This window comes from Fulmarus glacialis, unplaced genomic scaffold, assembly GCF_000690835.1.
Source record: "Fulmarus glacialis isolate BGI_N327 unplaced genomic scaffold, ASM69083v1 scaffold14456, whole genome shotgun sequence".
NCBI classification, from domain to species: domain Eukaryota; kingdom Metazoa; phylum Chordata; class Aves; order Procellariiformes; family Procellariidae; genus Fulmarus; species Fulmarus glacialis.
Genome location: NW_009218862.1, coordinates 1 through 24,601, shown reverse-complemented (window position 1 = coordinate 24,601; position 24,601 = coordinate 1). Strand labels below are relative to the sequence as shown.

The window sequence follows — 24,601 nt, the reverse complement described above, 5'->3', positions numbered from 1 at the left end:
CTGATTTTTAAAGCATCAATACTTTTCAATAGCAAATGATTGTAATTTTACATTCAAGATACAGCACACTTTTTTCAATGAATCTCAGTTTAAGATAGTCTATATTTAAATAATCTATATATTACATATAAAAATACACATCTCTACCATAAATGAGGTCTTGTCTTTTTCTAAACATCCTAGCCTTTTGGCCAATTGCCCTTGCTGCAGGTCTTGCTCATCTTAAGCTCCTAAACCAAAGGACACATTCACCAAGCAAATTCTGCCACAATCTATGCAGAGAACTATTTCCTCAACATACAGCCCTGGAATGCAACTAAAATGCAACTCAAAAAAAATGTCTGCATAGCTTTTTAAATGATAGTTCAAAAACAGCGTACCTTAGAATTTCATTTAATTTTCTGATTGAGAAATTCTTGAGATTCCAGCCAGCACCATAATTTTAACTTCCTCACTAAATCTCTGAGTTCTGTGCATCTCCAAGTAAGCTCACTTTAATTTCAAGTCCTTACATTAACAGAGGACTGGGGAAAAGCTGCCATTAATCTATTTATTTTTCAAATGCAAACACATCCGTTTATTTCCATATGCTGTAACAGCACATATTTATTGAATGGCTGAATGTTCTAATACTGAGATGTCAGCAGGTGAATTTCCCATTGCGCTGTATTCAGATGCACATTTCACAATAGCAGAGCGAAATTTGTTTCCTCAAGGGTAAGCCTATCCTTAATGTTTAAGAGCGCACAAAGCAACGTATTTAAAGACATTAATCAAAGAGGAGTTATAAACCATTGCTCGAACTTACGCATTTTTCAATTTACCTTAGATTCACTTAGCCATAAAGGAAAACCATTACCTCGTTATGCTGGCAAACGCGCCGTGTCTAAGAATACGGCTACAAGAATGAGTGCACGCATACCCATTTCTTTCAACTGTTGTTTCAACTCGATCGGAAGTTTCATAGCTCTGTTAGCATGACAGTGTCCTCTAACTGTTAAATTATTAAATTAATAATTAAGGCTATTAATATGCATAGAATAAGGGCTACCATGGCGATGTGAAGTCCTGCAAGGAGACCTCACCAGCTTCCAGAATGGTTAGAGAACCTGGGTCTTTTTGTACCAAGCCAGGTAGACATGCCTATACTTTTAAAATTTTAATCCTTTCTGTTCCAAAACTCATATCTTTTTTTTTTTTTTTTTTAAATTAAACAGATAAGTTACCTCACTGTCATGTAAACCATAAAATCATCAATTTCTTCATTAAAAACAAGGCAAAAATGCTCTCTTAGCTACCAGAATAAAAAGCACCTGAATATAGCCTTGGTGAAACAAACCAAGGTAAACCTCAGAGTAATACTGTGGAAAAAAAAATGCCACCGAATCAACTGTCTGTGTAACTAACGTTACTGTTGCCAAGAGCGATAAAACCGTAAGTCGGCTGTCTAGGAGCACTCACAGGAACAGTGGAAATTTCAAAATTCAGAATTTTCAAGGAGTAACTTTTTTCTGGGGAGACAAGTAATAGGACACAGCATACAACACTCAGGCTCAGTTTTGCAGTCTTTCTGTCTAACGTCTATCACTTTCTGTAAAGAGATGCACAGATTTAGGCAGCAAGACCAAATATAGAATATATGGATAATTTTTCTTTTACGCTGCAAGACATTCATTTTAATGATAAAAATAGGCATGATGAAGAAACATTTGCCACTGTCTCAGAGCCAACATCTTAATGAGATATTTCAGAATAAATGTAGATAATAAAGATTTATTTGTGTGAGCATTCAAACATGTTTAGGTGAAAAAAAGATTGTATCTGAATCTCACTACAAGCTTCACAAATATCTATTACTAAAATTGAACAATACATATGGTTCAGAATTTGCATTGGCACAATTTAAAACTGAAAACATGAAAGAGCTCATTCTTTAGGAAAAATAATAATTTAAATTTAAAGCTTTGAGAGACAAGGTGTATTAAATTTAAAACAACCAGAAGTAGTACCATAATTAGAAAGTCACGCTCAGAATATAGATAAAAAGGAAGAAATACTGGAGAAACAGAATAAAACTGTGTCTTTGCTGAGGTACGAATAGAAGGTTCCATACTACAGGATTAACTCTTTCAATGGCAAATCCTTCACATACAAAAATCAAACCAAGATTCACTTATCACATAATTCAAAATTTACATGTAATAAAGGCAAGGCAATACTCAGTTATGGCCTGTCAAATATTTACCCCACTAACATTATCTACAGAAGCACTTTACCATTTTGTACACAGTGATTCCTTATGCACGTTGAAAGGCTTTCAGTTAAAAAAGACATTATATACATATCTGTACACAATTCCAACAAACATACTCCATCTCCCAGTGGAATTCTTAAAGCAAGATACCTGAGGTTTCTCAATATCTTCAATTTCTCTATCACAAACCTAAATATACATTTCAGATTTTACAAAAAGACACCTCCCTGGAATATGTGCATTATCATTAAAAAAAATTATAGCTTTAAGGAGCTGAAAAAGACTGCCTCCACCCGAGAGACTTCATTTTCACTCTTGCACATTTAGGAATGTCCTTACACCAAAGGACATTCCAGTGACTGAGGGGTAGAACAACACTAGGGTGTGCGCCTTCAATGCAGACACTGTGGGATCTCTGTTGTCTTAGAAAAGTCAGGAACAGTACGTCAGTAGGATGCAGTACTTCCTCCAGCTAGCGAATACCTGAAGAGGAAAAGAAATACAGTTATCGTTGTGACCTTCGGAACAGTGTTCTACAACAAGCAGCAACTAAAAGCTATTCCATTTTATGCTATTGAAGTTCCAGCCTTTTTCCTTGCAGAATGACACCCACCACTGCTGGCACGCTTTAAAGCCAAAAGCCAAAGAGCTGAACAACATGTAAAATACACCCTATTAGAACACCACTGCTTTTCTAATGAATAGCCAACAACCCGTACTCAAGTGTGCTACTGAGAAGTGTATGATGATGTAAGAATTCTGCATACTGGGGGCAATATTTTGTGATTCCCACTTTCCTATTTCCTAAGTTTACAACATAATCTTTCCAAAATATTACTGGGGCAGGAAACCTGTATTTCTTGGATTAGGCAGATTCTTAAAATCATCCAAAGAAAGCAGCACACGTTTTAATCATGTTAAGCTTTCAATAAACTTTATAAAACATCAGAGATCAACTGGAGGGGGAACGTAAATGGATTCACTCAAGTTATTGGGCAGATCTTCTGAGGGTCCCAACTAATTAATTCAGATAAGTTTGGGGAAATCCAGTTTTAACCAATCATAAGGGGAATGAAAATCTCATTAGAAACATGTTATTGAAGGGCTATCTTCAATAGTTAGCTATCAAATTAAGAGGATATTGCAAGTGGATACAATAAATGACTTAATGATGTAACGGAGCATATTTCTTCTAGTATTCAAACAAGAAGGAACTATCTTTTCCGAAGTTGACTAGCTCCAGAAATAGCTTTATCCATGAGGGGTACCTACTAAGCTATGGAATGGTTCAAACTCCTTTTTAGGGGGGGGATCCTGCCATTCATTTCATCCACTCACTTTCTGGAAGCAATGCTATATGAGCTGAATATCATCCCTGGAATAAGAGAAAGTTCACCCAGATGTGACCCATCAAGAAACATTCTCTATGAATATTTCTTTCTCTCCTTCAAAGAAAACGAAGTGCCTGCCTCCACTGTTATAAGCCATTATGACCGAGAAAAATAGCAATAGTTCAAGGAAGCAGAACAGAAGGAAAACAAAATCCTAAACAGGTATATAAAGGGTTCTGAAATCTATCTCCTAGGACAAAAACGATGACTGTTGCTGTCGTGACAGGAACAAGTAAGATCATGTCCAGCCTTCGCAAAAGAAATGCCCAGTGGAAAGCCTGTCTCCACACGGTCATTTTCAGCTTCAGTTGCAGCATTAAAAGTCTCTGAGGTTCCCAGTTCCAGGAAGGCCCTGTACCAGGCTGAGAGAAACTTCACACTGAAATACTGGGCTGATGAAAGACTGGGGTCAGTTTTGGAACCTCTAATAGAAACAAAGTGAGATGGAAGCTCCAGAAACTCTTTCAAGCCTGCCAGGATCAACTGAAAGGAGAATCGGGACATCTGGCATCAAGGAGTGACCTTTTAGCACTATAGATGCTGACTGGGCTTCATGCTTAACAGCCCAGAAAGCAAGACACATGATTGATTGCAGATTTCTTGGCATTGATTTTTACTGAATGACAAAGTGTCAGTCTGGCAATCCTCTGCTTTAACTTCAGAGGTGTGAATTCTTAAACTTTACCAGGCTGTGGTTAGAGACAGTATAAGGGAGACACCTGCTCAGAGTGATCTTTTTCAAGGTGGCAATCCATGATTAATCATTGCCATGACTTTTTTCTAGTACCAAGCAATCCAACCTGGACGGTGTAGATTCACAACAGCTGTGGATTCCTGGATTCAAGGTTGCATTTAAAGCCCTTTCAAGCAGTAATTCTGAAATTTATACCCCTGATCTTTTGTTGTGTAGCACTTAAAAGAACAGCAAATTGAGTGTTTATTAAGAATATATTCCTAACCTAGGCAGTTAGAAAATCTCTTATGAAATTTGGCCTTTTGAAGTAATACAAAAAGTTGGGTTTGGAGGTACCACCAAAAGGCCATACAGACTATCTTTAATGAATGAACAGGGAACCACTTACTCTGTGACTGAAAGAAAACTAACTGAACAGTCCATTTATCAAAGTAACAGATAAAATGTAAATTAAGAGTGACACAAGGCATCCTCTGCAACATACACCCAGACACTAAGAAAGCGTGAATGTCCCTTATAGGAACTGCAAAGGGAAAAGGCTGTCCAGTCTTATTTGGCACACAATATGCACACCAACAGGATGAACATACATATGGGCTATCACCTGAAGCTAGAAATTAGAACGGCTGATATGATTAGGTTTTTTTCTACTAAGCAAATACAACTGTACAAACTGTAAGCACAAGTGGGTTTTTTCCTCTATTATAAGTAGAAATTAATTCTTTCAATTTAACATTAGTCAAATATTTGTAGAATCAGATCTGCAATTTTCTGTAACCCTTAGTGAAATAGTTTCATTACCTCTGAAGCCTCTGCACAAGGTGTGACACCATGTTGTCTGCAATGCCCGGACAAGCCTCTTCAGCTAAATAAATAGCCTTTCTCAGTTCTTCTATGGAATCTGTGTTACCACCACACACTTCACTCTTCTCTTTCAACTGGAAGAAAAACAGGAAGGCATATCTTAATAAGATATTCATTAATATTTCTTTAAACAATATAATGCCAAAGCTTGTTAGGAAGTGACTGTCCACAATGTCAGGATTTGACTTTAATTATACACCCTCGCCTCCTGAAGACTTTTTTCATCCTGAAGTTAGTCTTTGCAGCAGTAGTTATCAGGATGTCATTCATCCTCACAACTCTTCAGTCATTCACATACCCTTTCCAGTGTGCTCACATTCAAAAATGACGACAAAGTATCCCAAGAAAGATGCAGTATTTACCTGCAGCTGTTCCATTGCAAGATGTTCTGCTTACACATACTCACTTTAGTATACATACTTGTACACCTATAGCTTATATGTATACACTGCAGGTGCACTTGTGCAAGAACTGTTAGAAAATGTTTTCACCCTGTCAACTCTATCAGAGTACCCTGAACACTCTCTCATCTGCCCTCTGAAGCAAAGGATCCCACGATTAGGCAGGAACTGGGGGCTCAGAGGGAATGTCTCAGTGCTTTGCTTATGTAGGAGCTGGTATAACACACTCAGTAAGGCTGGTAAAATGCTTTCTTTCCCAGAACTCACTAAAGAACATTCAAAAATCTCAGCAGGGTCTGGGCTTCCTTGGAAAAAAGTGTCATGTTACCAGTAGTAAGGGTGAATGAAGGCATGGCCTTCTCTCAGGGACTGGACTTCCCCCAGCAGGTTGGATGCTTGCATTTACAAGTTTCTCTCCACATTTACCACTACAGCTGTTGTCAAGAGCTGCTTTGCAGCATCCTCTTAAGAAGGATGGAATCAAAGTCATTTCTCGGGGGGGGAGGGGGGGGAAAAAAAACAAAACCAAAACAAAAAACCCCAAACAAACAAAAAAAACCACCACAAAAAAAACCCAAACTGGTGAAAAAAATACTCCAGTTGGAAGGAAGCTGACTGTGCTTATGAGTGCTTTGGACCAAAGAGTTGTTTACACAGAACTGAACAACAGTGAAATATTTTTCTACATATTTCTCTATAAATTATTCAATTAATTTGAGAGTCATCTCTGAATGCTGGACCTAGAGCCAGTCTGCCTTTATGCCATTACTGCAAGTAATGAAAAAAGCTTAGCTTGAACAAATGGAAAGTTTGTGCCACTTTCTGGGATATAATGTGGGTATGCATACACTTTTGGCCCTACTTAAGTATAGCACAGGGGATTATCACACGGAATAAGCAGGATCCCCAGAAAGCAGCAGAAAGCAGAATTAACAGATCAAGACGATTTTGAGTTCAGTGTAGTACAAGACATTCCGGAGGGAACAAAGTGGCAGTGAAATTCTTCAGAGATGTCCAAGCACTAAAGTGGCCTTTCAGGACTTTCTGAAGTGGACTTTCAACAGGTGTCAGGAACTACAGCTCAAGAGTTGCCATCAGCATTGAGGAAAGGTTTTTCTTTAAAAAGGAATCTGAGTCTTGCGAGGGAAAACATAAAGGAAATAATCATTTTTCTAGTTCCACATTTAGCGATGGATTATAGGTATGTTAGGGCACCCTCCTGAGAGTAACTCAGGTCTCAACAAAAGGAAATCAAGTGGACTCTGTGTGTGTACAACAGCTGAGGTACAACCACAGCAGTAGTAGGCTTCTGCACTCTTCTTTGGCTGCTGCTTGTGTTCTCTTTTCATTACATCCGGGATGCTCGAGAGCAAGATCTTGCATGCAAAGCATAGGTAACAGGAAGACACAAATGCCTTTTCTTTTCCCAGTAATAACTAACCCTTAGTGTAAACAGCTTGAGGACAAGATGATAGAAATAGACAATAGTGGGAACATTACAACAAAGTACACCTCCGGATCTCCTGCCTTCAAAAAGGAACCCAGAATGAGTCACCACATGCGGTACTCAGCCAGCGTCCTCTAATAAGAAGAAAGAAACCACATCAGGGTGGTAGCTGGTCACTGAAGATCACAAATAACTGACAAGCATGACAACTTTGTTCATTTTCAGGGTGTGTTTTGTTTTCTGTTGTTTGGGGGGTTTTGTTTTGTTTGGGGTTGGGTGTTTTGTTGTTTGTTTGGGTTTTTTTAATTGCTTTGCTGAGGTGCACCAAGCTTCAGATTACTACCAGCAACACAAAGAGGCAGGGCCCCATAGCTGAGCAGCCAAGGCTCCTAAGTTGTATCAGAGTTCAACCGAAGGAGAAGGATGCAGAGCACAATCTTCCCCTGTAAGACTACTTAGGGACAGCAGTTGGTTTTTACACCTGTCTTCTGTGCCAAAAGCTTCGAAGCCTCCATGACGACAAAAAAGTCTGAATGGCCAGCATCGTTCTTTTTGGCGGAGTTCCATGGAGCAACTCACTAATTTAGCTAGCAATAATTCCTGAAGGTGCAGATATTTGTTTGAATGCTAAACAAATGAAAATGTAACATAAGACTTCTTCCAGAGAGCAGAGACAGTAGCCATGCCCGTAAGAAAAAGGAAACGCTGCAATGAGATTCTGGAACAGTTTGGGAAAGTTGTGGCTATCCACCAGAAGCTGCATGGAAGAGGAGTCTAAAGTATGACTCAAACAGCAAATACCAGACCAAGAGTCTTCTCCCATAGCATGAAAAGATACAACAAATAAGTGTGTGTGGAAAAATTTTTCTGTAGCCTCTATATGCTATAGAGGTGAAAGTAAATGGCAGTCTTAATAAGGACTGCCATGAAAAATGTTTGTGTTGCTGCAGCAGTACTAGGGGAATCATATACCCACAGGGATCAGCAAGTGGCAATTAAAAGAATGGCCTTGAAAATGAAAGTGGGAAGCAAGAAAAGCAAAGAATGACACAGCAACTAGTTAGCAATATCATGGGAAGGAAGAACCCAGAGCAGAGGTATCTAGAAGACAGGTAATAAAGGGCATGAAGAGAAAATGAAAAATAAAGAAAGGATAAAAATGGAGGATGGAGTGTGGAAGATAGTGCATGCAGGACCTGTATCATGCTTGGTATTGGAAAAGGAGAAGGAAGACCTAAAGGAGACACAGAGCAACCAGGAAAATATTTGGGAGATGGAAGAATTGGGAATTGAAAGAAAATTCTCAAGCAAAGGCAAGCAAGTGGGTAATATATAAAGAACTGCACTGGAAAATGCCAAAAATCCCTTTTTAAAGTGTTTCTCCACATAGGAGAATGACAGGCTGACTTAATATTGGAGTCTGAATAACCATTACAGAGGTCATCCCCTTTAAATAAGTTTATTTGCTTTACTACACTCAATATTCTTAATGAACAGCATGCAAAACTCAATGATAGTCCTCTGAAGCAGGACTTTATTCATTAGAACAAAATTAAGACAACACCTTTTTATTAGAACAATTTCTCTAACTTTATTTCTGTAACAGTTACAATGATTGAAATCATTATTTAAATAAAAAATTTTCATATCAAAGCTAGGGTGAGACAGGAGTTTTTGTTTCTTAGAATTCTATTAACTTTTAAAAATAATAACATCTTCATAAATATCTGCTTCCCCTTCGTATGATTTTTTTTTTAAAAAAGTTGTTTTAAGTATTTGGAAAAAACAAATATAAAAAATATAAAATTCAAAATGGGAACAAAATACACTGAAATTCAAAAGTTAAGTATTTGCTGATCTGGTCCACAGCCATATCTTGGAACACTGAAGAACTTAAAATTTGTAACAGATAAAATGATAGCTAAAGAGATAAAGCAGTGTCAAAAAATGGAATGCTGCAATCCAAACACTTACATACTTTTTTGTTTTTCATGCTCATTGCTTTAGGCTAGCATGGTTGATGTTGCTACCATGCATGTGAAGTATTGTTAGAAGCAAAACAAAGATCTCAAAAGCAGACATGCATGAAAGCAAAGAGTACAGCTAAAACGGTAACACATCAAGTCCAAAACGGGTTGTAGAAACCTTAGGTGTCATTTATCGTATTTTTCTGTTTTTCAGAGACACAAATCCTGGAATTGTTAAATTTTAAAGCAATAACTTACCTCTGCAAATAAAGGTGATATAACTGTAGACAGGCATTGGGATAGAGGCCTCTTTGGGATATCCTTTTCCTTTAAAGAAAACAAAATTTTGACCAATTTTATTTCTGAAAAAAGGCAACCTCATTGTATTCTGTTTCTAGTTAAAGAAAAAAATAGTTCCAACACACTACACTTAATGAAAAATCTGTTTCTATGTATACACAAATATGTAAAACATTGTACAACTATTCCAAAGCACCGTGAAAAATGGAGGCTGAATTAAAATTTGAGGCTGCAGCACCTCAAATACATGCAAGCTCAAAATTAAAAAAACAAAAACAAAAAAAACCCCAACAACAACCCCACCAAATGACCCTACTGAGCATGTACTAAATCACAGACATAGATATTTACTAGGTGCCTCCTATATGATACAATATTTTTCTTATATTTCTCCAGTTCTGATAAGAGCATACACCCAGAGTTTTTAGAGCTAGGGTAACAACCACTTGCCCAGGCACACAGGCTGCAGACAATACGATGGACCAGCTCCTAAATATCCCTTATTCTGGTTTGGGGTTTTTTTTCTGGACACATGCACATTCCATTCTTTGCTACATTGTAGACTTTTTTCCTAAACGACCAGAATGCCTTCCCCAAAACCCAGTCTAGCTTTGTACTGACTGGTTAAATTTACTTTACAGAAGGAAGATTTTAAAAATAAAATATTGCCTGGTCTTCCTCCAGTGGTAATATTTCACAAACTACAGAAATATTTTGGTAAATATTTCATGAACAATGACACATCTACAGAATATCCAAACTTCAAGACTTCCTCAAAACGTTTTGTGAAAGGCAACTGTAGAATATACATTTTTAGCAAAAATTCTAAAGTTTTACGACATAAATGCTTTTAAAGGTATATAATAAATTATTAAAGCAAGAATTATCTCCTTGTATAATACAGTCAATATTTTGGGCACCTTATTTCTTTGCAACTCCAAAGGTTGGGCTGCTCCATTCTCTAGATTCTTGGGGTCTTTTTCTCTTATTGTAAAGATCCATTCTCCTGAATCACTCCCACCTGAAGCCTGGCCATCTGGTTCACTTCAAGGGGAGGAAAAAAAAAAAGTTTTATTACCTACACCTTATTGTCCATGTTCATTCAATATATATGCTAAACATAAAAACTCCAGCCAAGACCAAAATCAGGATTCTATTGTGCAAGCCAATAAGTATAAAGACAAGTATGAAAAGTAATGTAATTTATCTTTTGGGAAAATTAAAAAAATAAAACCACGATACTTCACTAAATGTTAAATTAACTTCAAAAAGAAAGAGGTATTGTAGACTGAAAACATTTTCACAAGTTACATAAACCAAGTAACATGAAGTATTTTATTGCTATCTGAAAACTGGCTTTAGTGGAGTACCTCAAATCATTAGGGAAGGGGGAAAAATGAGAAGACTTAATTCACTTTTTTACCTAGAAAAAACAGCTGAGACACTAGCTTAGAATACCTTTGAGGAAGACAGTTCATCCCCAGCCTGTTAGCAAGGTAAATTTCCCACTTAAAAAAAAATCGGCTAAAAAAGTACAGATACAGCATGGCTTTAACAAACTACATCACCATAAATCAATCTTTTGCCTCATTTTCTGTGGATGGCATAGTAATTTTTTCTGTAACTCCTGCGAAGTTAAAAAGAACAAAAACTTATGCTGACGCTAATCAGTCACTGCATTACAATCCTCCTCTCATACCATAAATATCCTCTTCTAAGTTCATTTCTTCCTGATCTGTGAATTAAGAGTGATTTGCAACAAAACTACCAATTAAAAGGCATCTAGTGGCCACTGTACAAAAAATATTTAGCACAGCCTACCAAGTCAAAAAGCACGTCATCAGTGTAAGAAAATTTTCCAAGATTTCTGCTTGAAGTCACATAGAACTTCTGGCTGTCACTGAAAAAGGCAGGTCTACCTTCCTTGTATACATTAGCTCTAGCAAGTTGATCCAACAGAAAAATATTTATCGATTTGGAAAGTTCGTATTCCAGCATGCCAAATCAACTCACCCTTTTATCACATCTAATACAAGGGCTGCTGTGGAAGCAGAGGAGGGGAAAGCAGGCTTAGACATAACATTAAATTGTCTTACAAGCACGCAATAACCATTCTAGTTCCACTAATATCCTATGCCAAGCCATCAAAGCTGGTCTGATATATTCCACAGGAGCAATAGACTGTAACCTCAAAGTTCAGTCAGTAACTGATCTGAGACCAGTTTTAGGACTAGTAATTTACCCTCCAAATCAGACCTGGTTTTGGGCTGGAACTGTGATCACTGGCAGGAATCAAGCCATTAATAACGTAGGACAAATCTACAGCTGTAACGGCAGCCAAGAAATCATAACCAGCCTGATGCTTGCCATTAGCACGCAGACTGGAATTGCAGAGAATAGTTGTGTTTATTATGAGGAATTTAATAGGTTTGTGAGTAAATTGTGGCAATCCTGTCACTTGATTTTCAAAAGTGTGTAATCTGATGATACCCACTATTTTCAAAATTACTTTTAGACTAACATAGTTAACTTTTTAACTGAGTCATAACTATCTGTAACTTGGTTTCCTAAGGAAACCAACTCATGAACCTATTGAACAGCTCCATCAAAATTTAATGGAGAGAAGTAAAAATTGGAAAGGAAAGAAATACGGAAATATCTACAAAACTACTTCTCCTTTTTCAATAAATAATTTGACATTTCATGACTATCATTCTGTAACGGCCCAAATTTTCTGGAAGGTTAGAAAAAAAACCCACATCATAAAAAAAAACACTTAGGTGATATGGTTTGTACCCCAAAACCCCATTATTACGGAAGCATTGTCCACTAACCCTCTCTTATATGCAAGGATATGCTTCTGCCTGTTTACTCAGATAGCCAAAAATGAGGGACAACCTGCCACCAAGGAGACAACTCCCCTCCTTACGTTTCCATGTGCACACACAGCACAGTGCATGTGCACACTGCTACTTGGCTGCGCAGGGCAAGACCTACCTTCTACTCCTATGACAGGAGTAACAGTTGGCCTTATGTCTAGGAAGTACCCTAGACCCTACATAAAAGAGAAGGTAACATAGAATGGGCCAGAAGAATTGTTCTCAGTGACTGTAATTTGCAGGAAATCCCTTGCAACACTGAAATCAAGATTTCATTGGTTTACCAAGGCTGCTAAGCTGAAAAACTGTAAACAACAGAACACAGGAATATATGTACTAAAAATAACTACTTGGCTCCTATATTTACAAAGGATATTTTACAAACTCAAACTTACGTATCTGAGTCATCAGAACTGGAGTCGTCATGACTTTGTTCAGACTTCCATCTCTTGTGCCTATCAATAAGGTCAGTCAGGTAGGAAGTTTTCTTTGAGTTTCGTAAAATAAATTTGTGTTTTAAGAGCTCTTTTGCAGTAGGTCTCTTAAAAAAAAAAAAAAGATTTTTTTTACTGTGTTTGAGAGTGTTAAATGACTCACTATAAAAAGATTAAGAAATCCAGACTTCAGACTTGATACGAATGAGATTTTAAATATATACAGCATAAAAAAAAAAAACCAACAAAAAAAAGAGATGCTGGTGAATATGTTGCCCCATATTAGAAAAGCTGAACTGCATTTATTCATGTAATTCATGTAAAGCAGCCAAGTTCTCTACTATACATTGACAAACAGATGAAACTCACAAAGCTTGGGTCCTTGTTTAAGCAAGCCTCAACAAATTCTTTGAGGGATTTACTGAAGTTTCCTTCTAGCGTTGGTGGATTGTTCTTAGGAATGAGGAACAAAACCTTCATTGGATGCAATTCTGAATGAGGTGGCTCTCCTTTTGCAAGTTCTATGGCTGTTATGCCTAATGACCAGATATCTGCCTGTAAGAAACAATGCTTTTAAAATTAAGTTGGAGAAAGAAAAGAAACAGTGTTGCTTGCAAAGGTAGATTTTAAACCTTTACTGTAAATCATTTCATATGTAAATTGTTCTTGTTAACATGGTCTGGTTTATGTGGTTAACCACATAAAATAAAGTATACAGAGCTCCTTGGTTGTTTTTACTCTACAGCATAAAGCAGTTCTACTTATTAGAGTTTTAAAACTTTTTGAAATCAGTACTATTACACCAGCAGTTATTACTGATCTTGAAACACAAATATTTTTTAGAAGTAATGATAGAGTTGTTATAAACTAGCATTTTTTCCACCATATTCAAATACACTATGTAAATACAGGGCAAGACTCAAATATTGGCATAAAGGAAAACATTATGACATGCACAAGATTTTTCCTCAACAAGCATCAGCCTAGTACAACCATCAGAAATTTAATACATTAAGAATATAATTTTCCTGGGGTTTAACGCTGTCTTATATATCATTCACAGACTAGAGAAATGCAGTCTAGAACAGTATTATTCAACTTTTTCAACCCAAGATTTCAACCAGTTAAGTATTTGGTCCAAGTAGCTTCTGAAATATTGACAGCGCTTGTCTACCTGATCTGTGAGCCATGTCTTCTAGGCCAAGAAGGCCTGATCTAAATCAAGCTTCCCTAAGTCATACCCATGCAAAACGTAGATCCAAAGGCTCACGGCCAAGTTAGACGGACAAATCAAGTAATGCAGCAGAGACCAGTGCTAGATGTGCTATCATTTAATTTCACTGACAAGTTGGATTCACATTGTGACTGGATGCCACAAAATGCATATTGGTTTTTTTAGGGAAGATTATTTAAATATATTTGTTTCATAGGTTTTCATCATCAAAATGTGCTACTCTTTCTAGGGAACGCTGTTTCCCTAGATCCAAATCCTATTGCCACATCTCCCTGAAGTGATGTGAAGTAATGCATCATAATTCTCTATGTTCTCCCGAAGTAATAGACCTAAAAGTCAAAATAATGGATGAATAAACCCCTCAAAGGTGAAAGGAAAAAAAAATTCCCAGAAACATCTGTTCCAAAGAACAAGATATCAATTACAAATAGTTACATTTTGGTTTTTGTTTCTTTTGAAGTGAAAGCGGAACAAAGACTTATTCTCAGGAAAGGAGGAAAGATCTGAAGTGAGCTGCCTCATTTTACTTCCAAACAGAAGATTTGGAACTTTGCTACACTGTAAACAGACCTATTTCCAGGTACTGCATAGGGCAGAGATTTCATTTTTCACTGCTCTCCTTACTAAGTGTCCCTCTAATCCATCTGACTCTGCTCATTTGATAGGCTAGGTTATCTTTGACTAATTCATACAGGACTACAGGCTGATATACATTGCAGCTATCATAGCTACATTGCATGACTGAAAACAAGCTCCTTCTTCCTTGTTCAGACAGTATTCTACTGTTAAGAGCTTAGTTACTTAATTTTGCAAGTAAGTATGGAAGAAAAAAATCTGAGTCAATTAGCATACCATTGAATTTATGAAATTATGTTTTGTTAACCCATGTTACAGAACTGCCATCTCGCACTAAGCACAGAGGATTACATAAATATATGAGCTCTGAGTTTCATTTATCTTAGTAACAGCATTATCAGCTAAGCTCTCCTCAAGTCTAAGTATAATTGTAACTTCCCTCTAGCAGGAAAGCTTTTCTTGGTTATGAAAGAAAAATGTCACCTGCGAAGATGAGTCTTTGTGTTAACAACTGAGCATTATTATTTCCAATTTATTCTGCATTTCAGTTTCTCAAGAGGAATGTGTTAAAGCCATATAAATGGATAGGTTTTCTTCTGCCAGACTTTCAGTCACAGATGGAGCATGTGTATATGTAAGTATAAAAATCAAATTTATATATGTACGTGTGCATAGATATCCACATGTGCACACATATATATATAAAAATAACTTCCTTTTTTTCCTCATCTATTTTTAACTTTCTACTGCTAGTGATCTTCCCCCACAAAAAATGAATGAAAAAGTCCAACAAACCACAGCTGCACACTGAACTCTGAAGTCCCAGATGGGTTTTGGAAGCCCATTCCTGTTTGAAGCATCAAGAATAAACCCCCCCAAATTCCTCTAGAACTGTAACCTCTCCTTTCACAGATAAGAAAGGATCTCAAAACAGGGATGTAAGTACCAATTGCATGTGTATCCAACTAAGCATTTCTAGGATGCGCTTGTCTGACAATGAAACTCCAGAAAAAGTGCAAATCAGTCCTCCAAATGGGGAGAGAGAAGCATGACCTTAAGAAGTGATGACACTGTATCATCACTAAGTTTTACCACATGTTATGATTTTTACGGTTTCAAATCTTGAACAAAAATTATTCTTCCAAGTTCAGATGAGAGTCAGCAAGCCACTGGTAACTACTATTTATTGCAGTACTGCCATAAGCCTTTCCTCTTCCATTCTAATGAGTAAAATTTAGTCTGACTTTGAAGCTCTTGTAAGTCAGAGAAAACAGGCTATATGCAAGAGAAAAACATTTCAAAATTAAATATTTTTTCTTCTATTAGAAGTTATATAGTAGAAAGGACTAGGTATGGGAAAACTGAAGCAGATAAGAAAAGACGATGCCTTTCAGATGAAAGGAATCAAAACAGGAGGAAAAAGTAAGAACTATTGCCAAAATAACAGATATTAGAAAGAAGAGAAAGATCCTGTGAGGACATTATATCAAAGAACAAATAGCTTGGAGAGAAGGAAATAAATGATATGAGAAAAGATAAATAAAAAAAGGAAAAGAAATTTTTAAAAAAGTGGTAGCTTTAATATAACGATTATAGTCATGTTTTGACATTTCACAATTTTTCCCCATGGCTGATAGTTTCTTTCACAGCTAGATTTTATCACCCCTGTGGATTACGTGGACTTGAAAAATAAACTACAAGGGAAAATGAAAAATAAATTTGAAATTTTTGTTATCAAGTACACCTCTCAAATTAGCTACTGACCACATTAAAATGCAAACATTATAGCTAACTTACTCTCTCACACAAGCCATCTGGAAATCCTAAGTTCTCAAATATATCAGTCTGAATTATTATTTATAAAAGTCTGACAGAAGCAGTTGAAATTTTAGTATCTATGTCAAAAATTACATACCTCGATTATTTTTTAGGCAATAAAGACAAGCGTTGGAATGCCTTGTAATTATACCTTGCAATATATGGTCTGAGAAAGAATAATAGGAATATCTTAAGGACACAAAACAGTTTGGGAATGGGACTGAATAAAGCAAGAATGGAATGGGCAAATTCTGTATGGCAGTTAAGGAATACACAGCTCATATATGCATAAAGCAGTCCAAAAAGCCTCACATAATCTTGAGAGCACGGTATTGGGGACTTAGTTTGACATTGTTCAGTTTCACATATTTTAAAAGAAAAATACACAAAATGTATGCATTTGTTAAATCCTGAATTAAAACATTTTTCATTAAAGCATTAAAACATTAAAGCATTTTTCAAAAATGCAGACATTTTTTATCTATGAAAAAACCCTGCTTCTCTATCTTAACAAAAGATAAAAGATATTATATACATACATTCCCATAACATACATTTGCGAAAAAAATAAAGACTATATTCAAAATCAACAGCTTATGTTAAGTATTCATTACTTTTACACAATCTTAAAAGATATTAACATGAATGTTAAAATATTATAAAGTAATGCAAAGACAATAAAGATACACTGTTTTAACCAAAAGCATTTTAAGTGCTTCACATGAGAAAACTCCTCAGAAGTTTGTCTCTTTAATTCCGAAATCTGTGTTTGACAGAATGGTTAACTCAGAAGCATATCTGAATTCAGAGGAGGTGTAACTATATCTTAATATCCAAAACTGCTTCAAGTGGAAATCAATATACTGTAATAATAGTTCTTGCATGAGTTATGTTGATAATATAGTGTAAGCCACGGTCAGGAAATCCACCAACTGCTCATAATATTAAGACAAGTGATAATAGTGCTGAATCAACAGGAGACTTCAAGCTTTATAGCAGTAACTAGCGATGTTAGATGTCAGGATGCATCTGCCTTCCTTTAGCCTGGTTAGTAGTCATGTCATAACTTAGGTTTTGCTTTGCCTTGCATAGCTGTGCTATTTCAGCAGTCAGCATGAACAAAGATATCAATCCAATCAGAAAAGGAGCAATAAACAATTTAACAGTTGGTGTGAGGCATACAGCAAATGAGGAAATAAGCTGATGAACTGTGTGAAAGAAGCAGGTGAACCATGCCCAAGGTAGTGTTACAGGGCACTTTCAAGCTTTTATTGGGAATCCATCAGCATGTGGGAAGTAAGAGGATTCGACAGGGCAAAGAACAAAACCGGGTAATACAGCAACTACGTAATGGAAATTGCTTGTACCTCAGCAGGAGTATGCTATGAAGAGGATAGTCCTGCCTAACACCTCTCAAGCATGGCCAGCTTATGGAAGGAAAACGAGGTTAGATTTGGATGTCTGTGTTCTCACATATGCATAAGACTGTCTTACAATAAACAGGCCTTCTCAAGTGGTTTTTGTGCAACGACAGCAAAACTATTGCCTGTAAAATTTAGTCTGGTCTCTAAGTGCCAAAAGGCTCACAGACGCCAATAAGTATCAATGGTTCATTCAAAACTGGAGCTCTGGTCTTCTAAAGAACTGATCAAGTATCCAAGACCTTTTCATGTCCACATGACATCGTAGACTGAAACAGCCAGAATTCAAAACCTGAGGACTGAATCATGCTTTGTCCAAGTGAAAATCATTCCCAGAAGTCAAACTTCAAAAAAACCCCAACCACCAATACCCCAAAAAGAAACAAACAAAACAAACAAAACAAAAATGACCATCCACAAAAAAAATGCTTTAGTCAACCTTCAAATTGGGAATTTGAGGTCATTTAAGCTTCTAGAAGCTCTACAGAGCTCTGCTAGTTATTTTTAAATAACCTCTCTACAGAAAGATATCAAATAGGGAGGGAAGTAATACTACAAACAATCTAGGCCAGAGTCAGTATTGGTGAGTTCCTTACATGGATGAGGGTGGAAAGAAACACGCCGACCTGTCTCCTTGTATGGAGATGTGACCAGTCAACAAATCCCTACAAGGGGATCAGAGGAGATGGGCAAGAAAGATGACCTCAGGGAAGAGCATAAGGAATGACTGCTAATTATCAGAAAGAAAGCTGATCTTATCTCAATACAAGTGGGGCTTGAGGGTGACCTTTGTTTCAGATGTACAGCTGCACCAGTAGGTCATAGGGTTGTGCAAATAGCCTTCCCCGATATAATCAGTAGAGCAATGGCTCACTGAGCTAGCCAGACCAGCATGGGGGAAGAGGAAGGGAAGGGCAGCAAGGAGGTGTGTATGTAGCTCAGCCTAATAGAAGTATAAAAAACAAGTAACCAACAAAATGAACTTTGAAGAGAGCAAAGGGCTTGAGCTGGCTTCAATGCACATATTCCTTCCTGGCAACTGGGAACACCCAATACCATAATGGTGAGCATACGGAGACCAGTAATGGGAATCACATTTCTATTGTGATCCAACAGTATACAATTGATATATTGTGCTTGTGTTGTGATTTCAGTATACTGCTGTACCACTCTGCTAAATCAAAATCCTGTGGAATGTGAATATCTACAAATAAGTAAATTTGATATTAAACATTAAACCCTCCCCATACGGGATATCTAAAAGAACATGGTCAGAGAGTAGTATAGACCTATGCAGTGCATTTTTCCACAGATGAATAACAGCACTTTCAAACACTTTCGCACCCACCAAATCCATATTCTTCAACAGTGTTGCTTACTATATTTTTCTAAAAACAAGTGGAAGCATATTGTATAACATTGCTCTCTTCTACTTTTAAACAACCACCAAAAATACTCATCAATAGAGTGGGATAAAAGGTGACAGGATGTGCTTGTCAATATTGGAATATTTCTTGACATCTGGATGGGCTTAATACACTAGGAAACTTAAGGTTTGGATACAAATTAAGAAAGCTTCTGCTTAGGAAAGGTACTGCTAAACGTACACCTGTCTAGACACAGCCAAAGTTATTAGCTACGTTCTGAAGACCAACCTATGTAATTCAAATTAAAAAAGGAAGGGACTTTGGCTAATGCCGTGAAATACCTTACCTTCGAATCATATGCCGATTGCTTTATTACTTCAGGTGCCATCCAAAATGGTGTTCCCACAAAGGTATTCCTCTTTATCTGTGTATCTGTTAGTTGTCCTGCTACTCCAAAATCTGCTAGTTTTACTTCTCCTTGTTCAGATAGCAAAACATTAGCAGCTGGAAGAAAAGAAGAAGAAATCGCGGAAATTAAGACATTTGATACTGGAAGGGTGTTCATTTATACTGCATGAGCTCTTCTAATATTATTACAATAAAAATAAAAAACAATTTACCTTTAATATCTCTGTGGATTTTCTTCTCTGAATGCAAGTAATCAAGTCCTTTGAGTATCTCCCTCAATATCGTAGCAATCTGGGTTTCATCGAGTGAGCCAGGTTCTAACTAGGAGACAAATATTTTTATATGTGTGTGTGTATACATATATATACACACATATAAAAAGGAGAAACAGAAAGAACAGAAATAACACTGTGACTATAAAAAGACTATAAAACTCCTTCTGTCACATCTCAAAACTTCCAATTTGCTAACTTCGCAACGTGAGATACAACCCAGAATATTCCTTAAAAAAATACATAGTTCCAAACTAAGTGGCCTTATGAACAACAGGCAAAGAAATATTTCATTTACCTAAAACACTTTTAAAATTTTGTTAAAGGCTCCATAAAGACACAGTTTCAAGTTATTGCTTTGTGATCAGGTCATAGATATATACATTGCATTTGAAAAGCATCTACATTGTAATCTGATTATTAACATTACACTGAATTTAGATGTGCAACTCCACAGGCCCTATATGGACCCAAATCTCAAAGTCTGAGAAAGAAACTAAGGCATATACGGTACCACATCAATCACATATCCTATTACTATATACTGCAAGGGATTTTGTGAAGCTCTCTGAAAGACAACTCAAACTGCTAGGCTGACAGAGCATTGCATATTTAAAAAGTTAACTTTTTTCATATAAAACTGAATGTATAAATCTGCAAATTGTTAGAATTAAAGGTTCCAAGTAATTTAATTCTTACGAGAAGAAACAGCAATGGTAGAAGATCTCAGAGCTCTCTATGACTGATATAAATTCTAAAACTGAATATGCCACTAACTCTAAAGGGACAGAGGAAAGGTCACTACCCAGAGAGGCTTCTTAACCAATAAGGGCATTTCAAGAGACAGACTGAAACTTTGTGGACAGCAATTAATATTGGAAATATTCCAGTATTCTAGTTTATTCCACAATAGCAGTCATTGAAACACAATCAAAAAGGTGTATCTCTGAAGCTTCATTCTGTGAGAAAGAAAGCATTTCAGATAAAAATTTTCAGATAAAAATTTAAAAATTACATCCTCAGAAATCCTCAGCTAATAGGTAGGAACAGAGGTAAGATATCATGTAATGCAGACAACATATTTGTTTTACCTTTGTAGCTTTACTTACAACCTTTTTTGCTTTTCTTTAGCTTTGATAATATACATGATATTGCCACTCCCTGAAGCCCACTAAGACATTCTCAAGGCTTTGCTCCAGCTAGGCTGCGAGAGCCAGTTCAAGACTTGGCAACATGATAGGGCACATCTAATGGGGGAAAACCTCTTTTGTCAGATGTTAGTTCACCTTAGTGAGGAGGAAGCTAGTGAAAAGAGACTAAGGCTGAGAATATTAGTGCTTGTACCTTAGCCACAAACCTAAATTATACTCGAAGGTGAAAAACAACATACACATAATTGCATTAAATGTACTTTCTCTTGTGAGGTGTGATTTTCAAAACAGCCAGTGCATATTCAAGTACAGAAATCACCAGGCTAACATGACACCTCGAACATGGAATTCAAGATTCCTATTCAGTCTTGCCTTGAGTACAGAAACGTGATAAAGTGTGCCAGTTGTCCTACCAGATTCCAGTTGAGAACCATAATGTGCATGTTAGAACTAGGAAAACATGCAGCATAGATTGAAAAAGAATGAAGCACACACGAGATGCTTAATATACACTTACATGATTTCAGTTCTGTGGCACAATTTCTTCAATAACATTTCAGGATGTGACCAAAGACTTTGTACTATTTCTAGGCAACAAACTTAGGGAATAAAAATGTGGTCATCACACAAGTGAAATGTGTGTGATTAAAAAAATGACAAGAAAATATGATAACACCTATTGTCTTTCTGCTTTTTTATACCTTTTTGAAGCACGAAGAAAGTAATAATTAATTTATAAAAGCAAACCCAGTTTCTAATTCCTCTTCTGTCAGGAAAAAACTATCACAACAATAAACAAACTTTTTTCAGCATATCTTTATGGGGAACATTATCAATTTCTACACAACCGTAGAACTCCTTCTAACAGGATGTGGAAACTAAAGGTATAAATGGGTTCCAAAAGTTAATTACAATTAAAATATGGCCGCACAACTGCAGGAAGCCTGCATTTACTACCACCTCCTGTCTTCTGGATGTCACCAGCAGAATCCCTCTACACAGGCCTTTTTCCTCTCGCTCTTTTCTCAAGCATTTATTAGTTGCCTCTGTTGAGAACAGCAAACTATGCTACAGAGACATTCGGTCTCAATTGCTATGACAATTCTCACATACTTAACACATCCATTTTTATTTCTCTAATAGTATTTTTAAAACCCTCAATAAATATAAGATGGCATGTGATTTTTTTTTTTTAATAGCTAAAGTGAATAGTCAGCATCCTGCCATGGAAAATACAATCTGCACTGAATCTTTTGAATTATGATTCAAAACCAGGTAATTTTTTGTTACTGTATCTGGCGTAGTTAATCTAGTCTTTCAAATATCCTAAACCATATCTCCAAAAAAATCACACTCTATTAAGCAAATCTCCTTGCAGAATTAGATACAAAAATCTTTGCCGGAAGAGAAATGGAACTGATATGGTTCACTAGATTTACAATTTACAAAGTTCTGTTGTATATATACGCATATCACACAGACACAGAAAATATATCGTAGAATCATAGAAGATCTCAAGTTGGAAGGGACCCATAAGGATCATCGAGTCCAACTCCCTGCTCCTCGCAGGACTACCTAAAACTAAACCATATGACTAAGAGCATTGCCCAGACGCTCCTTGAACTCTGACAGACTTGGTACTGTGACCACTTCCCTGGGGAGCCTGTTCCAGCAACCAACCACCCTCTCAGTGAAAAACCTTTTCTAATGTCCCGTCTGAACTTCCCTCGACGCAGCTTCATTCCATTTCTTCGTGTGCTGTTGCTGGTCACCAGAGAGAGGAGATCAGCACCTCCCCCTCCACTGCCCCCCTTGAGGAAGGTGTAGCCTGCAATGAGGTCCCCCCTCAGCCTTCTCTTCTCCAAGCTGAACAAAACAAGTGACCTCAGCCACTCCTCCTACGTCTTGTCCTCAAGGCTTTCATCATCTTGGTCACTCTCCTCTGGACACAATCTAATAGTTTGATGTCCTTCCTGTATTGAGGTGCCCAAAACTGCACACAGTACTTGAGGTGGGGCCACACCAGTGCAGTGCAGAGAGGGACAATCACCTCCCTCGACCGACCAGCTATGCTGTGCTTGATGCATCTCACGACACAGCTGGCCCTTTTGGCTGCCAGGGCACACTGTTGACTCACGGTCAACTTGCCATCAACCCAAACTCCCAGATCTCTTTCCGCAGGGCTGCTCTCCAGCCTCTCATCCCCCGGTTTGTACATATAACCAGGATTACTCCGTCCCAGGTGGAGAATCCGGCACTTGCTCTTGTTAAATTTCATACAGTTGGTGATTGCCCAGCTCTCTAGTCTATCCAGGTCTCTCTGTAAGGCCTCTCCTCCCTTGAGGGAGTCCACAGCTCCTCCTATTTCTTTGAAATACATTTTTTTTAATACCAGCCTTGTGTTTCTGTCTCTATTTAGACTTCAGTGACACTTGAAACAGTTTGTTTGTTTAGGGGATGTTAAAATGTATACACTAGGAATAGTTGTGGTGGCAGAATTAGGAGACAGAAAAAACTATTTTCAGCCACTAGTGCTCTCTGGCTGACTGAAGATTAGCATTCTAAGATGTTTATAACCTGCTTCCAATGTTATGTTGCTTAGTTCCCTTCTATCTATACAAATAATCAGTCTTGCCTCATGGAAAAGAACATTCTCCTGGCATTGACAAATACTTTTTCTCCTTTACTGGAAATAAGCCAAATGACATATTACAGTTTCCAGAATTATAAGATAGGAAAATTATGTGAGGTAAAATAACAAAATTCACACATAATTTACTTACTAGATCAAGGGCAGAGCCTCCACCCAGATATTCCATTATTATCCATAATTTTGTATCCTGTAAAACAAAAAACAAAAAATGTATTAAGTTTAAAAAAAAAAAATCATTTATTAAGTTAATGGGACTTGTTCCATTCTTTTTGCTGAACAAGGAATCTACAGTTTTGAAACACCACTAACGTTTAGCTGTTCCTCCAAAATATCTTTGGATTATTCTTTAAGATACATAATTTTTAGTCCTATCTGATAAGGAATTAATTTCGTCCATCACAAGCTATTTACACAGCTCTGTGTGTGTGTGTATGTGTGTTCAAGAATGTTTAATTCTGTTCCTCTAAATTAACAAGAGGAAAGCTACTCCACATTTACCAACGGGAAAGAACACAGACATTAGATGTTTGTTACTTCCAAATACTTGATGCATACCTTAATGTCACACTCTGGTGTGACATTTCATGGTACCTCTTTTTTGTACCTATACTAATACTACTAGAATACAGAGAGCATTCAAGGAAAAAGAAATTTCTCTTTATTATGGAGAAGATTATACTGGGTACTATTGAAAGGCATTTAAAGAATAATGCAATCATCAGGCACAGTCAACGTGGGTTCACAAAAGGAAAGTCCTGTTTAACTAATTTGATATCCTTCTATGATAAGGTCACCCGCCTGGTGGATGAAAGGAAGGCAGTGGATGTATTTTTTCTGGATTTTAGTAAGGCTTTTGATACTGTCCCTCACAGCATCCCTCCGGACAAGTTGTCCAGTTGTAGGATGGGTGGGTTCACAGTGCGCTGGGTGAAGAACTGGCTGAAGGGCAGGGCTCACAGGGTTGTAGTGAATGGGGCTACGTCTGGCTGGCAGCCGGTCACCACTGGTGTTCCTCAGGGCTCAGTCCTAGGGCCAGTTCTTTTCAATATATTTATGAACGATCTGGATGC

At 37.1% G+C, this 24,601-nt stretch overlaps 1 protein-coding gene across 1 annotated transcript; it reads right to left on the bottom strand.

Annotated features, from left to right (window-relative positions):
- Positions 1–1,769: 1,769 nt before the first annotated feature.
- STK24 (serine/threonine kinase 24) lies at positions 1,770–23,718 on the bottom strand. Its single transcript, XM_009580177.1, has 9 exons — positions 23,662–23,718; positions 19,668–19,776; positions 19,394–19,551; positions 13,001–13,186; positions 12,593–12,738; positions 10,239–10,362; positions 9,277–9,345; positions 5,141–5,277; positions 1,770–2,737 (listed from the first exon to the last, which is right to left on the bottom strand). The coding sequence occupies exons 1-9, from the start codon at positions 23,695–23,697 to the stop codon at positions 2,701–2,703; spliced, it is 1,002 nt and encodes a 333-aa protein (XP_009578472.1). The 5' UTR covers positions 23,698–23,718; the 3' UTR covers positions 1,770–2,700.
- Positions 23,719–24,601: the final 883 nt, after the last annotated feature.

What these genes read in the sequence shown, in the direction of transcription:
- STK24 (XM_009580177.1), bottom strand. Translation starts at nt 23,697, where the DNA reads ATGGAATATCTGGGTGGAGGCTCTGCCCTTGATCTA. An exon ending in TAAACAAGGACCCAAGCTTT is followed by an intron (nt 12,739 to 13,000) that starts GTGAGTTTCATC and finishes TTTTTTTTTAAG; the next exon opens with AGACCTACTGCAAAAGAGCT. An exon ending in TGGAGTTGCAAAGAAATAAG is followed by an intron (nt 9,346 to 10,238) that starts GTGCCCAAAATA and finishes TTTTCTTTAAAG; the next exon opens with GAAAAGGATATCCCAAAGAG.